Source organism: Gallinula chloropus (genome assembly GCF_964237585.1).
Source record: "Gallinula chloropus genome assembly, chromosome: 32".
Classification (NCBI taxonomy): Eukaryota; Metazoa; Chordata; class Aves; order Gruiformes; family Rallidae; genus Gallinula; species Gallinula chloropus.
The window spans coordinates 2,370,533-2,385,899 of NC_140117.1; the positions used below are offsets into that span (position 1 = coordinate 2,370,533).

Genomic DNA, 15,367 nt, shown 5'->3' on the forward strand with positions numbered 1-15,367 from the left:
CCTCAGTACCCAACATCCCTCAGACACCTGTTCAGGTGCTCCAAGCATCCCAGCCTGGGCAGGAGGATGCTCTGCTGGTCCTGCCTGGGAGCTGGGGCTCAGCAGCTCTTCTGGGCTCACACTGCCCTCTCCTGACACTTGGGGGTGGTGACGTCCCCGGGGCTCCTCCAGCCCTGAGACCTCGAGTTGTGGAATCACAGCATGCAGAGCGTTCGAAGGGACCTTTAAAGGCATCTGGTCCAACCCGTCTACGGTGAGCAGGGACACCTTTCACTCCATCAGGTTGCTCAGAGTTTCATCAACCTTGATCTTGGATGTCTTGAGGGATGGAGCCTCCAACACCTCTGTGAGCCCTGTGTGAGGCCTGGGGAATTGAGCACCAACACAAGAGCTGCCCCCACCCTGCCCAGGGCCCACAGCACTTGGAGCATCATGTAAAGCTGTGACACAGACCCTCTGTGCCCAGGGCATGGCTGGGCTGGCACCCAGCCCCACGGCACCCTGTGACAGCAAGGGGATGGGACAGGGTCCTGGATGTCATGGTGTCAGGGATAGGAGACGGGATGGGTTGGGTTCGGGGAGCCACAGGGCGCCAGACGGCTGGGACCCCCCCCAGGACAGGCATGTGTGAGGGTCTCGGGGTGCCCCAGGAGAAGGGGCCGAGAGTGGGACTGGGGTGGGGGGAAGAATTTTGGGGACGCAGGGGTGACCCCAGGCTGGAGGACACAGGTGAAGTCGGGCCGTGGGGGGCTTTGGGCCCTGAGGAGGGGTTGGGGGGGCTGAGGGCCGGGCAGCCCTTTGGGGAGTGCCGGGCTGAGGGTTGGGGGGCAGAGGGGCTGTGCCCGTCCCCCGCGCTGCTTTCGGCACTTTCACTTTCGCTTTTGCCAACCTTCAGAGACAGGATCTGCCCGGTGCCCGGTGACGTCAGATGCATCTCGAGCTGCCATTGGCGGGCGGGTGGTGGCAGAGCCAATCGCGGGGCTCGGGTGGTAACAGAGCCAATCGCGGCGCTGGGGGCGGGGCTGGCCCCGAGGTCTGTCCCGGAGCGGGGCTCGTTCGGCTCCTGCGGTCGGGATCCGGAGCGGAGCGATGGGGCCGGGCCGGGCGCTGGGTCTGGGGCTGCTGCTGGGGCTCCTCGGTGGGGCAGCGTGCGGTGAGTGAGGGTGGGGAGCCTGATGACACCCTGCATGCCAGAACCCTCCTGACTCCCTTTCCTGGGTGCCGGTGCTCCATTCCCCGGGCAGTGGGGACTCTCATGATCCACCTCCACCCCGGGGCACAGGACCTCCCTTGGTTCACCTTCCCTGGGCCGCGGGAACCCCTCTGGGATCAGGGCATCTCCAGTCCCCCTCTCTGCATCCCTAGGCTCCCACTGCACCTCGCCTGATCTGCTGCTCATTGACCCTGTGGATCCCCCTTCCAGGTCACTGCTGGGCCCCCCTGCCATTGACACCAGGGACCCCATGTCTTCCCATCCCAGCAAACAGGACCCCCTCCTGGACACACCTGACTGCAACCAACATCCCCCCACCTGTCACATCCCCCCTGAAGCTGCCACCTACCCTGGGACCCCCAACCAGCCTCGCTGCCTAAACCTGGACCCCCACCCCCCCACCCCTCATCATACCCTGTATCCCCACAGAGCTCCACTCCCTGCGCTACTTCCACGTCGGGGTGTCAGAGCCCAGCCCGGGGGTGCCCGAGTTTGTGTCCGTGGGGTACGTGGACGGGAACCTCATTTCACGCTACGACAGCGAGACGAGGAGGACGGTGCCCCGGGCAGACTGGATGGCGGCCAACCTGGACCAGCAGTACTGGGACCAGCAGACCCAGGTTGGACAGAGCAATCAGGGAATTATCCGTGTAAACCTGGACACACTGCGGAGCCGCTACAACCAGAGCGGGAGTGAGTGTGAGCTGGGATGCAGCGCCATGGGACAGGAGGACTCACAAGACCCACTTCCCCACAAGACCGTGCCCTTCCCCACACTACTGCCTTGTGCCAGCCCTTCCCTGCCTGGTGCCATTTTCTGAGGGCTCCCAGCCCAGATGTCCTGCAGCAGGAGGAGGACATGGCTGCCTGTCCCAACCCTACAGTCCTTGGGATCCCTTGTTCCAGAGCTGGGGAGGCTTCTGGGTGCCCCACCCAGGATACCCCCTCCCTCTCAGTGTCCACCACCCTATCCCAGGACAGGCCACCACATCCCACCCATCACCGTCCCTGTGGCAGTGGAGACCCCAGAACCAGAGGGGCTTCCACCCCGTGTCCCAGTCCCTCACCATTCCTTTAGAACTTTGTAGCCCCGACACCAAAGCCAGAGGGGCTCTCCCAACCCATCCCATCTCCAGTCCCTGCCCCCACAACTTTCAGAACCCTGTCCTATCCCTTTGCTGTCCCAGGGTTCTGTGGGGCTCAGTGCCAGCCCAGCCATACCCTGGGCTGAGAGGGTCTGTGTCAGAGCTGTACGTGATGTCCCGAGTGCTGTGGGCCCTGGGCAGGGTGGGAGCAGCTGTTGTATCAGTGCCCAATTCCCTTGGGGCTCACACAGGGCTGGAGTGGGGGGTGCTGCCGGGGGGGCCTTACCCCACTGAAGGCCCAGGGCTGCAGCAGCCCCTCAGCCCCATCTCCCTGGTCGTGTTTCAGGGGCTCACACACTGCAGCACATGCACGGCTGTGACCTCCTGGAGGATGGCAGCATTAGGGGGTATCAGCAAATCGCCTACGATGGGAGGGACTTCATTGCCTTCGACATGGACACGATGACGTTCACTGCGGCAGATGCAGCAGCACAAATCACCAAGAGGAAGTGGGAGGCAGACGGGACTGTCGCTGAGCGCGTGAAGCACTACCCGGAGAACACCTGTACCGAGTGGCTGAGGAAATACGTGAGCTATGGGCAGGCTGTGCTGGAGAGGAAAGGTGAGGGGAGATGGGGACCCTGGGGAGGGGCCAGCATGGATGTGTGTGCCAGCCCTCACTGCCACCCCCTCCCCAGAGCCCCCCACGGTCCGAGTGTCTAAGAGGGAGACCTATGGGATCCTGACCTTGCACTGCCGCGCTTACGGCTTCTACCCACGGCCCATCACCATCAGCTGGCTGAGGGACGGTGAGGTCAGGGACCGGGAGACCCAGCGGGGCAGCATCGTGCCCAACAGCGACGGCACCTACTACACCTGGGTGTCCATCGAGGCCCCTCCTGGGGAGCAGGACAAGTACCGGTGCCGTGTGGAGCACGCCAGCCTGGCTGAGCCGGGGGTCTTTGCATGGGGTGAGTCTGTTGGCCTTGGGCACACAGAAGGGTTCCCCTCCTCACCACCCTTCTCATCCCCAGAGCCAGAGTCCAAACCATCGACCATGTTACTGGGGATGCTTCTTCCCCTCGGTATCTTTGTTGTCATCGCCATCATTTGATTCCTCATCTGCAAGTATAATGCAGGTAAATGCCCAGAGTATGGGAGGAAGACAGTGCCCAGGGGGCTGGCAGGGGCTGTATGCCTGGGCTTCAGCGCTCTGAGGAGCTCCTGAGCCTGAGGGTGAAGCACGGCAGATGCTGATTCCTCTTTTTCTCTGCAGGGATGAAGGGCTATGACAAGGCACCAAGTGAGTACTGGGGTCGGGTCTGGCTCCAGCCACTGCCCAGTGCTGGGGCGGTCTCATGACTCTGGTTTCTGGCTGCTCACAGCATTTCCCCATCCCCTTCTTCCCTTGTCACCAGTCCCCGAGCTGGGGGACGGGAGCACTCAGACTCCCAGAACAGAGGGTTGTTGACAGGGAGGCTCCCCTGGGTGACACTGTCTCTTCCTCCTGTCCCTTCAGTGATCCCCACATAACTGATCCACGATGGTTGGGGAGCTGGATGTGTTCCCCCAATGCCAAGGTGCTGGAGGCAGCTGGAGCTGATCACACTGTGCCTGTCCACACTGATGTGCTGGTGGCTCTGCTGGCTGTGGGAAATGCCTTGTTTCCCATGCTTTGGTAATTGCACAATCCCATTTTTAGCATTGTTTTAATTTTGAAAGTGAATTCTTCTGCATGTGCACAAGCAATAAATGGTCCCAACCCTCTGGTGAGCTGTGCCTCCTCTCCTGGTTACTGGTCTGCTCTCGCAGCCTTGAGTCAAGGGCTGTGCTGGTTTTCCCTTGGCTAAAGCTGGGTTTCTTCCCAGCAGCCCAGTGTGGTGTCATGTTTAGGACTGAGTTGGGTCTGAAGGTGAAGTTCATTTCCCCCCAGCAGCCCTGGCCATGCTGTGCATTGGGAGTGAGCAGGGTGTTGGTACCAGCCCAGGGATTTGGCTGCTGGAGAGTGGGACTGGCCCAGCATCCAGGCTGTCTCTCCAGCATCCCCCTTTCTAGTAGGCTGTGGGTGGGCAAGACCTTGGGAGGGGACAGGACAGCTGACCCCAAAAAACAAAGTGATATTCCAAACCATGTGTTGTCTGCTCGGCCATAAAAGCTGAGAGGAAGGAGGAAAATGGGACCTTCATTATTTATGACTTTTGTCTTCTGGAGCAACTGCTGTGACTGTTGAAGCCTGGCTTTCCTGTGGTTTGGATTTGTGAGGCAAAGTTTGGGGGCAACTGCAGGGGTGGCTTCTGCAAGAAGCTCCTAGAAGCTTCCTTCAGGTCTGATAGAGCCAATACCAGCCAGCTCAAGGACAGACCCACCGCTGATCAACACCAAGCCAGTCAGTGACTGTGGTAGTGCTTCTGTGATAATGCATTTAAGGAATAAACCCCACAAGTGTCAGCTTTTTGCTGCCAGAGAAATGAGTGAGAAGGTGTGAGAAACTTTGCAGCCACCAAGGTCAATGAGGAGAGGCAGGAGGTGCTCCAGATAAGAGATTCTCTTGCAACCCCTGGAGAAGACCATGGCCAGGCAGGTTGTCCCTCTACAGCCCATGGAAGATGATGGGGAGCAGAGATCCCATGTGCAGCCCGTGGAGGACCCCATGCTGGAGCAGTTGGAGACACCTGAACAATGCTGTGGAAAGGCCATGTTGGAGCAAGCTCCTGGCAGGACCTGCAGCCTGTGGAGAGAGTCTCACACCAGAGCAGGTTTGCTGGGGGACTTGTGACTCCGTGGGGAACCAGGCTGGAGCAGTCTCATGCTGAAGGTCTGCACCCCATGGAAGCGACCCACACTGGGTCTGGTGAAGAGCTGAAGATGCATGGGAAAGGATTCACATTGAAGTTCAAGGAGGACTGTGTCCCATGAGAGGGACTTTATGCTGGGGCAGGGGAAGTATGAGGAGGAAGAAGAGCAGCAGGGACAACGCTTGATGAACTGACCGCAACCCCCCATTCCCTGTTCCTCACACCCCCTTGTGTTACTCAGCGGGAGGAAGGAGAGAAATCATGAATAAAGTTGAGCCTGGGGAGAAGGGAAGTGTGAGGAGAGGGGTGTTAAGGTTTGGTTTTATTTCTCATTATCCTGCTCTGTTTTGATTGGGTTAATAAATTAGATGCATTTTATCCCGTGCTCAGTCTGTTTTACCCATGATGCTAATTGCAGAACGATCTCTCCCTGTCCTTATCTCGACCCATAAAACTCTCAATATGTATTTTCTCTTTCCTGTCCTGCTTAGGAGAGTGGTAGAGTGGCATTATGAGCATTGAGAAGATCCCCCTCAGTCCTCTCTTCTCTGTGCTAAACAGCCCCAAATCCCTCAGCCTCTCTCTGTCAGAGATGTTCTGGTCCCCTCAGCATCTCCATAGCCCATTGTTGTTCCCTCTCCAGGAGCTCCCTGTCCTTCCTGCCCCGCGGAGCCCAGCACTGCCCACACTATTCCCGATGAGGCCTCCCCAAGGTAGAGCAGAGGGGCAGGAGAACCTCCCTGACTTCTCTTGATACCCCCCGGTATGTCATTGGCTTTCTAGGCCACGAGGACACGTTGCTGGTCATGGTCAGCTTGGTGCCCACCAGCACTCCCAGGGCTTTTCCCCAGAGCTGCTTCCCAGCAGGTCACCCCTAACTGTCCTGGTGCTGGGGGGATATAACTCCCTGTGTGCAGGACCCTGCACTTGTCCTCCTTGGATTCAGTAAGATCACTCCCTGCCCAGCTCTCCAGCCTTTCCAGAGCTTGCTGGATGGCAGCACAGCCTCCAGGCATGTCAGGCACTCCTCCCAGTTCGGTGTCACTCCATCCTTTCATCCAGTATGGGCCTGAGAGACTGAGAGATGTTCACTGAGAGAACGGTGAAGCTTTGTAACAGGCTGCCCAGGGAGGTGGTGGAATCATCATCCCTTGGGCTGTTCAAAAACCACATAGATACGGTGCTTCACGGGATGGTTTAGAGGTTGCAAGTGTGTAGGGCTGAAGGTTGGACTTGATGACCTTGAAGGTCTTTTCCAGCTTTGATGATTCTATGAAACTAAGAGGCTTTTTAGCCTCTAAAGTAGAACCTAGATGTTCCCCTCCATCAGGTTCCCAAAGCATGGGCCAAGCCCAGTGGTCTCCAAACCCCAGAGCCTCCCATCCCAGTGGGATGTTGGCATCCCTGCAGCCACCCCAGGGTTGGGGACTCACCAACCACTCCTGTCCTTTAGCTTATGACCCAGAACTCTAAAGCCACATGAACCAGAGCACAAAGAATTCCTCACCCACTCAAGTGCCCCGAAAACTCAACCAGAATCAACTTTCCACCTTGCCCATTCCCCTCCTGGACCCACGACAGAGTCCCATACTGGGACCAGTGGTGTTTAATACCTTCATCAATGACATCAACAGTGGGACCGAGTGCACCCTCAGCAAGTTTGCAGATGACACCAAGCTGAGCGGAAGGGCAACACACCAGAGAGATGGGATGTCATCCAGAGGGACCTGGACGTGCTGAAGAGATGGGCTCGTGCAAACCCCATGCAGTTCAACAAGGTCCTACATTTGGGTCAGGACAGACCTCACTACCAATACAGGCTGGGGGGTGATGGGATAGAGCAGCCCTGTGGAAAAGGACTTGGGGTACATGACCCAGTGATGTGCCAGTCCCATCCTGGCTGCATCACCACAAGTGTGGCCAGCAGCTCGAGAGAGGTGATTCTCCCCCTCTGCTCTGCTGAGACCCCACCTGCAGTGCTGCATCCAGCTCTGGAGCCCTCAGCACAAGAAGGACACGGACCTCTTGGAGCAGGTCCAGAGGAGGCCACAAGGATGATCAGAGGGCTGGAGCACTTCTCTTACAAAGGCAGCTGAGAGGGTTGGGGCTGTTCAGCCCAGAGAAGAGAAGGCTCAAGGGAGACCTCATAGCTCCTTCCAGTCCCTGGAGGGATCTACAGGAAAGCTGGGAAGGACTGTTCCCAAGGGCAGGGAGCGATAGGATGAGGGGTGGTGGTTTTAAACTAGAGCAGGGCAGGTTTAGATGAGACATGAGGAAGAAGTTCTTCCCTCTGAGGGTGGTGGGACACCGGCACAGCTTCCCCAGAGAGGTGGTGGAGGCTCCATCCCTGGAGACATTCAAGGTCAGGCTTGATGAAGCTCCAAGCAACATGATGTAGTGAAAGGTGTCCATGGTCACTGGGGGTGGAGGACGGGACACGACATGATGTGGCCTTGATGGCCTTCAAAGGTCCCTTCCAACCCAGAGCATTCTGTGATTCTGTAACTGGAGGTCTCAGTGCTGAAGGAGCTCTGGGGACGTCTCCACACTGAACTGTCAGGAGAGGGCAGTGTGAGCCCAGAAGAGCCGCTGAGCCCCAGCTCCAAGGCAGGACCTGCAGATCACCTGCCAGAAGAGCATCCTCCTTCCCAGGCTGAGATGCTTGGAGCACCTGAACAGGTGTCTGAGGGATGTTGGGTACTGAGAACCTATCACAGGGGGAGGAATGGGGGCGGTGGGAGGGGGAGAAGGGACATGGCAGGGCCACAGGGGACATGACATGGGGGACACTGGAGGGACAGGGGATTGGGGAGACATGGGAGGGAATGGGGGGACACAGAGCACTGGAGGGACATATGGGACACAGGAGGGACAGGGAGAACATGGGGGGACACAGGGTGACATGGGAGGGATGGGTGGCCACAGAGTGACACCAGGGACACAGGGTAACATGGGGATACATGGGGGCACAGAGGGACTCAAGGACATGAGAGAGATTGGGGGGACACAGGAGAACACAAGAGACAGGGAGATGAGGGGGAGATGGGGACACAGGAAGGAAATGGTAGGACACCAGGGGAGATGGCAGGGAGATGATGAAAGGGTTAAATCCTTGACAAAGATGTAAAAGCTTTACTGCAATTCCTAATGTGTCACCACCTCTTTGGGAAAACCTCCAGGAGATGAAGACACCTGGTTGGGAAACACTGTGGAGCATTTTCTGGGTAGATTACTGCCCTGTTGCAGACATTAATAGTTATCATGGTTTGTGGGACACTCTCCACTAGCCCAAGGTACCCAAAGCCCCATCCAACCTGGCCTTGAACCCTGACAGGGATACAGGGCAGCCCCAGCTTCTCTGAGAACCTGTGCCAGGGCCTGCCCCCTCCCCGTGAAGGATTTCTGCCTCCCAGCTCCTCTCCAGCTGCCCTCCTGCATCTGAAGGCCATTCCCCTGGGCCTCTCCCTCCCTGCCCGTGTCATCAGCCCCTCTCCAGCATTCCTGGAGCCTCTTGAAGGACTGGAGGTCTCCCAAGTCAGAGGTCTCTCCAGAAGCAGCAGTCTCTTCTCCAGGCTGAGCCAGCCCAGCTCTCCCAGCCTGGATCCAGAGCAGAGGAGCTCCAACTCTGGGATCATCTCTGTGGCCTCCTCGGGGCTCACTCCAACAGTTCTGTGTGTCCTTCTTGTCCTGGGGACTGCCAAGCTGGATGCAGCGCTGCCAGGGGGTCTCCCCAGAGCAGAGCAGAGGGTCAGAATCCCCCACCTCGACCCGCTGGTTTATCTGCAGGGGAAGCAGCCCAGGATACAGTGGGCTTGCTGAGCTGCCAGCGCACACAGATGGGTCAGGTTGAGCTTCTCATCAACCAATACCCAAACCCTTCTCCTCAGGCTGCTCTCAGCCCCTGCACAGCCTCTTGTTGTGCTGGGGTTGTCCTGACCCATGTGCAGCATCTCCAAGTAGCTCCTTGTAAATGACATCTGCCCCCTCCAGTGTGTGACAGCCACGGATATGCCACTCAGTGTCACCAGCCATCACCTCCAGTGTCACTAGACACTGAAGAGTCCAGAATCTTAACGGTCACAGCATGGCCAAGAGGTGTTGAGGAAACAACACTCCGGGTGTGCAGAGCAACCGTCCTGGCCACAACGTAGTCGGTGATGCCTACTTTTGGAATGCCTGCTGGAAGATGAACCCGTTGTTAACACATGACACAGAGGAGATCCTGTCTGATGACAGAGATGCTGCGAGAGGTTCAGCTCTGACCCACACTCTAACATCTTTATAGAGGCTCCAGAGGGGTGTGCCTTGGCAAAAGCAGGTGGAACATTGACACTCTGGTAGGACCATTATCACAGAAGTAATTATAATAACAATAAAGAGAAGACAGCAAGCTCAAACTGCTCTGGAAGACACCTGGAGCACCCTGGAGAAAGAAGCAGGAACTTTACCACTGCTGGAAACATGTCCGTGGCATCGCGCTCCGGATCGCGTCCTGGAGCTCCTGGTTCCTCATGCTGTAGATGAGGGGGTTCACTGCTGGAGGCACCACCGAGTACAGAACAGTCACCGCCAGGTCCAGGGGTGGGGAGGAGATGGAGGGGGGCTTCAGGTAGGCAAACACGGCTGTGCTGATGAACAGGGAGACCACAGCCAGGTGAGGGAGGCAGGTGGAAAAGGCTTTGTGCCGTCCCTGCTGCGAGGGGATCCTCAGCACGGCCCTGAAGATCTGCACATAGGACACCACGATGAACACAAAACACCACAAGTTCACAGAGACGCTGACTGCAAGAAACCAAACTTCCCTGAGGTAGGTGCCTGAGCAGGAGAGCTTGAGCATCTGGGGGATTTCACAGAAGAACTGGCCCAGGGCGTTGCCTTGGCAGAGCGGCAGAGCGAACGTGTTGGCAGCGTGCAGCAGAGCAGTGACAAACCCACCGCCCCAGGCAGCTGCTGCCATGTGGACACAAGCTCTGCTGCCCAGGAGGGTCCCGTAGTGCAGGGGTCTGCAGATGGCCACGTAGCGGTCGTAGGCCATGATGGTGAGAAGAAAATACTCCCCTAACATAAAGAAGGGAAAGAAAAAGAGTTGGGCAGCACAACCTGCATAGGAGATGGCCCTCACATCCCACAGGGAATTGAATATGGATTTGGGGAGGGTGGTGGAGATGGCACCCAGGTCGAGGAGGGAGAGGTTGAGGAGGAAGAAGTACATGGGGCTGTGGAGGTGCTGGTCACAGGCTATGGCAGTGATGATGAGGCCGTTGCCCAGGAGGGCAGCCAGGTAGATGCCCAGGAAGAGGCAGAAGTGCAGGAGCTGCAGCTCCCGTGTGTCTGCAAAGGGCAGGAGGAGGAACTGGCTGATGGAGCTGCTGTTGCACATTTTTTCCACATGCACATGGGGACCTGTGCAAGGAAGAAAATAGAATTACGGAATTACAAGTCACAGCAGACTTCTCAGAGGACAACCTCTCCCAGTTCCCATGGGATCCTCCCAAAATGCCCCTCTCTTTTCAAGAGGCGTCTGCTCTGCCTGGTGCTGGTTGAGGGTGTTACCAGGAGTGATACACAGAGGGCACCTGGATCCCCTGCACAGAGGTGGGGCTGCTGCAGGCTCTGGAGAAGCCAGTCCTGCCCTGCATCACTAGGTCGAGAGGAACATGGGGGGATCTCAGGTCAAACCCACTCAAGGGATCAACGAGCTTTTCAGCATTGTTCTCCAGTTTGACAGCTGGCAGAGCAGGGCTGGGGAGGGGGCAGATTTGGGTTTCTTCAGTTCAAGTTGCCCCACCCAGCTGAGGACTGCTTCTAAGGCAGAAAGCCCTGGCATGTCCACTGCACTCCAAGTGAAATCTTGTGCATCACGTGATGCAGGGGACTGTCCTTTGATGCAGTGTCAGGACAGCCAGACTGTCCATCACTCCTTGTCCCAGCTGCCCTGCACTGGCACCTCTCTGAGATGAGGGGCATCCAGACATTCCTCTAAGAAGAAACTGGACACTACTGAGGGCAGAGGGAGCTGGTTTCCGAGCTCACACCTCTAAACCCCTCACCTGCCTGGTGGTGGGTTTATGAGGGTCTCAGTTCTCAGCCAGGGATGTGGTGGGCTTACTGCAGCTCCCCACAGACAACCTTCAGCAGTGTTTCCATGCCCCAGGGTTTCTTCTCCACTGGACTGCTGGATGGTGGGCACTTCTGGAGGTCACAGAATCACAGAAAGCATTGGGTTGGAAGGGACCTTGAAAGGTCATCTAGTGCAACCCCCCTGCAGTGAGCAGGGACACCTGTAACTAGAGCAGATTGCTCAGAGCTTCATCAAGGCTGACCTTGAATGCCCCCAGGGATGGGGCCTCCACCACCTCTCTAGACAGCTGTTGCAGTTTTGCCTGGCTGGGTTCTGGTGGAGAAGGGGGGCTGCAGGGGTGGCTTCTGCAAGAAGCAGCCAGAAGCTCTCTGTAGGCCCAAGAGAGCAAAGACCAGCCGGCTCAAGCCCGGACCTGCTGCTGACCAAGGCCGAGCCCATCAGTGATGGTCACAGTGAAGGGAGTGAGAAGATGTAAGAAACTGCAGACACCAAGGCCAGGGAAGGGGGGAGGAGGTGCCAGAGTGAAAGATGTCTCTGCAGCCTGTGGAGAAACCCATGGTGGAGCGGGTGTCCCCCTGCAGCCCATGGAAAAGGCCCAGACCCCACCTGCAGCCCATGGAGAGGCCCCACACTGGATGGAGCAGGGGGAGACAGACAGGAGATGCTGTGACCCATGTTGGAGCAAGACCCTGCCAGCACTTGCAGCCCATGGAGAGAGACAAACACAGAAATGAGCAAGGGAGAGATTTGTGCTGGAACAGGTTTGCTGGGGGGAGGCCAGTGACCCTGTGGAGGACTGGGACTGAGAGAGACTGTGATTTATGACTGCACCCACAGCAGTGACCCACACTGGGGCAGCTGGTAAAGAGCTGAAGCCCTGTGGGAAAGGTCTCACATTGGAGAAGTTCATGGAGGACTGTCTGCCATGGGTGGGACCCCACGGTGCAGCAGGGGAAGGGGGTGAGGAATGAATGCCCCCCTGGCCAAGAAGGAAACCAACTTGTGATGAACTGACCAAAACCCCCATTCCCCCAGTCCCTGCCCTTCCCTGTGCCACAGTGTGGGGAAAGAAGGAGTAAAATCCTGGCTAAAGTGCAGTCTGCTGAGAAGGGAGGGGTGGGGGAGTTGCTTTAAGATCTAGTCACTCATCACCTGACTCTGGTGTCACTGGGGGTGCAGGGCAGGGCCAGCAATTAGAGAGTTTTCTGTCCTTCATTCTGTTGAGTCTGTTCTGCCCGTGATGCTGATTGCAGAATGATCTCTCCCTGTCCTTATCTCCACTCCTCAGCCTCTCAATATCTATTTTCTCCCCTGTCCAGCTGAAAAGGGGAGGGACAGTATGACTTTGCTGGACATCTGGCCTCCAGCCAGGGTCAAACCATCCCACCACAGGCCCATCAATCCAGCTTGTCCAGATCCCTCTGGATGACATCCCATCCCTCTGGCATCCTGAATGCACCATTCAGGTCAACAAGGACCCCTCAGAGAAAGAGGCAGTTGGCCTAAAGGTGGGGTGTTCTGATGGGAGGGTCAAATCATTCCCAGCCCTCCACAGCCCTGGGGCCTGGCACGGGAGTTAGGTGGGTTCCCTCAATGGCTACCTCAACACCATTGGTGTTGTAACTGCTGTTGACTCCTCTCCCCCAAGACTACAAGGAGCAAGAACAAGGCCTGGAGAGACCAGAGTGGAACATCCCAAAGTATCAGTGTCAAGGGGTGTGGGGCTGGGAGACACACATGGGCTTTGGGGTGATTCTTCTCCCTGACAGTCAGGCTGCTGGGAAGGCAACTCACAGCCATGTCCTTGTGTGTCCTGACTTCACCTGGGAGAAAGATGATATTCCTGCTGGTCTGGTGCTGGGGTTCACATTTAGGATGTGAGTATCGCTTGTAGCATGGTGACATTTTGGGTGTTGAGGCTGAGGTGAGGCAAGACATGGATGTTTTTGGCTTCTCCTGCTCTCCCACCAGCAGGACCACAGCTTGTGAACTAGCTGAGCATCAGTGGCATGTGTGTTGTGCTGTGCATCACTTCTTTGACATGTTCCATTGTCATCATCATCTTAATCTTCCTTTTCTGTCCTATTAAACTGTCTTTATCTCAACTCACAGTTTTAACTGTTTGTTTCCAATTCTCTCCCAAAGCCTCTGTGGGGGGAGGGGGGTGTGTGACCATCTGAGTGGTTATTTTAGCTGCCGACCTGGTTAAACCCCAACACTGTGACAGTGAGGACCGAGGGGCTTGAATGTGTGAGTGAGGAGACCAGGGAAGGCATCTGCACCCCCAGGGATGGCAAGTTCATGAATCCACCTCCCACAGCACTTCTGGGGACTGGTCCCTCTCAATCCCTTCCCCTGCCACTTACTCTCCATCCACTGCTCACAGTTTCCACCCCTCAGCTCAGCTTTACAGACACCTCCTAGGGCTGGAGCCCCACCTGGGGGCACCTCTGTGTGTGCAGGGCAAAGGAGAAGCTTGTACAATTCCTAACAAGCCATGGGGTCTCAGCACCTTCTGCAGAACTGAGAAATTCTGGAAAATTCCCATGTCACACTGCCCACACAGCCAAAGCTCAAAGCAGAGACCCTTCCCTTCCAGGTGAACACTGCCTTGGCATCCTTCTTGAGCAGGACCCTCTGCAGAGATCCTCACAGCAACGTACCTTGATCACACAGCACCTCTCAACAGAGGAAGGACCCAGCCCTGCACTGCTGAGGGGTTGATCCTGCCACCTGCAGCTTCTCCCTGCAGTGCTGCAGGGACCCTGACAGGAAGGACAACCCCAGGCACCCCTGGGCAAACACCATCACAGCCCTGCAGCCTTTCCTGGGGAAACAGAGCCATTACTCCTGGTCCCATGAATTGGGACAGTGGGGGATCCCTGCTCTGGAGCACATCATTCCCCTCTAAGCCAGGGGAAAGTCCTTGGGAAAGGATCCATACCTGTGTGATGTTCCACCCTTTGGGGATACTTCCAGCAGGTTTAGTGCCCACAGCTGCAGTCTGACCATATCAAGCACAGAGAAGGTTTTTCCCTCCTGCCCCACGCTACCTTTAACCTCTCCCTTCCTTGCTCCTCTCCCCTTGCTGCCTACAGACAGAGCCTGTGGCTCTGCGGTGCTGCGCAGAGGAGATGCTCCTGGGCAGAGCTGTCTCTCTGCAGTGTGTCCCATGAGCTTCCTCCATCCACAGAGCCTGGATAAGCTCAGCAGCAGAGGAGCAGCCCAAAGTGGCACTTTGTGCCCTCTGGGATCCTTTGTAGTGTCCCTCAGGCTCCAGGGGAACCTGCTGTAAAACAGGCTGAAGTCATCACAGACATCGCCTGTGCCCACTGAGGAGAGGTGTGTCTTCACAGTTGGACTAGATGATCTTGGATGTCTTTTCGAACCTTAATGACTCTATGATTCACAGCCCCATGGAGAGGCAGAGTCAGGTCTAAGTAGCAACTTCCTTTGTCCCATTGTGAGACAGGACACCCAGAGAGTGCCAGGCAGGGATCCTACTGAGGGAAGAGGTTCAGCTGAGGCACCTTTTCCTTGGTTGGGGGTCCTGGGGTGGGAAGGAGACGTGAGCCCATGGGAGGTGGGATTCTTCTCTCCTCTGTTCAGGTGGTCAAAGGTATGTGCAGGTACTAGAGAACAATTAAAGGTATGTGCCACCAGACATAGAGACTGGACAACATCTGCGGGGTGGGTGTGTTCTTGGGAACTTCCTTTGGGGCAGCTGGTCAAGGCAAGGTTGGATGGGGCTTGGGATGACCTGGGCTAGTAGAGGGTGTCCCTGCCCATGGCAGGGGTGGCACTGGGGGAGCTCTGAGGACCCTCTACAGAGCATGGGAGGTGTGCTACCTACCACTGCTGTGTGCTCAGTATCCTGCACCTCCACATCATCCTGTCTCTGGGAAGGGACCCCAACATCCCATGTGGGACAGGATCCCCGTTCTTAGGGGACAGGGACTGGGGCTGGGTCATCACACACAGGGAAACACATCCACTCCTGGCACAGACACCTCAGTGTCTGACTTTCCACTGGCATCCAGCAGCTCTGCTTTCCTCCCTCGCCAGACCCCAAAGGAAGCTCAGCTCTTCTGGTCTCCCCCCATGCTGTATTTGGTGGTGGTCCTCAACAGAGTCCACTGGCACTCTCAGAAACTTGGGTGTTTGCTTTCTTCCTTCCCAGGGCAGTCAGATA

General features: G+C 56.9%; 4 protein-coding genes across 4 annotated transcripts in view; 2 read left to right on the plus strand and 2 right to left on the minus strand.

Moving 5' to 3' along the window:
- Positions 1-15,367, minus strand: part of LOC311202952 (class I histocompatibility antigen, F10 alpha chain-like) — a gene marked incomplete at both ends in the record, with an annotated part of 133,247 nt that overhangs the window by 86,457 nt on the left and 31,423 nt on the right.
- Positions 1-15,367, plus strand: part of LOC311202881 (butyrophilin subfamily 3 member A2-like) — a gene marked incomplete at both ends in the record, with an annotated part of 70,624 nt that overhangs the window by 42,385 nt on the left and 12,872 nt on the right. The gene's annotated exons all lie outside the window — the stretch shown is intronic.
- Positions 1,090-4,071, plus strand: LOC311202805 (class I histocompatibility antigen, F10 alpha chain-like; the record flags this gene model as incomplete). The annotated part of the gene is made up of 6 exons (XM_084277467.1): positions 1,090-1,153; positions 1,643-1,906; positions 2,645-2,920; positions 2,997-3,437; positions 3,575-3,601; positions 3,818-4,071. 4 exons carry the CDS (start codon positions 1,090-1,092, stop codon positions 3,410-3,412), a joined length of 1,020 nt encoding a protein of 339 aa, XP_084133593.1. The 3' UTR covers positions 3,413-3,437; positions 3,575-3,601; positions 3,818-4,071.
- LOC311202883 (olfactory receptor 14C36-like) lies at positions 9,538-10,473 on the minus strand (the record flags this gene model as incomplete). The annotated part of the gene is made up of 1 exon (XM_084277531.1): positions 9,538-10,473. One exon carries the CDS (start codon positions 10,471-10,473, stop codon positions 9,538-9,540), a length of 936 nt encoding a protein of 311 aa, XP_084133657.1.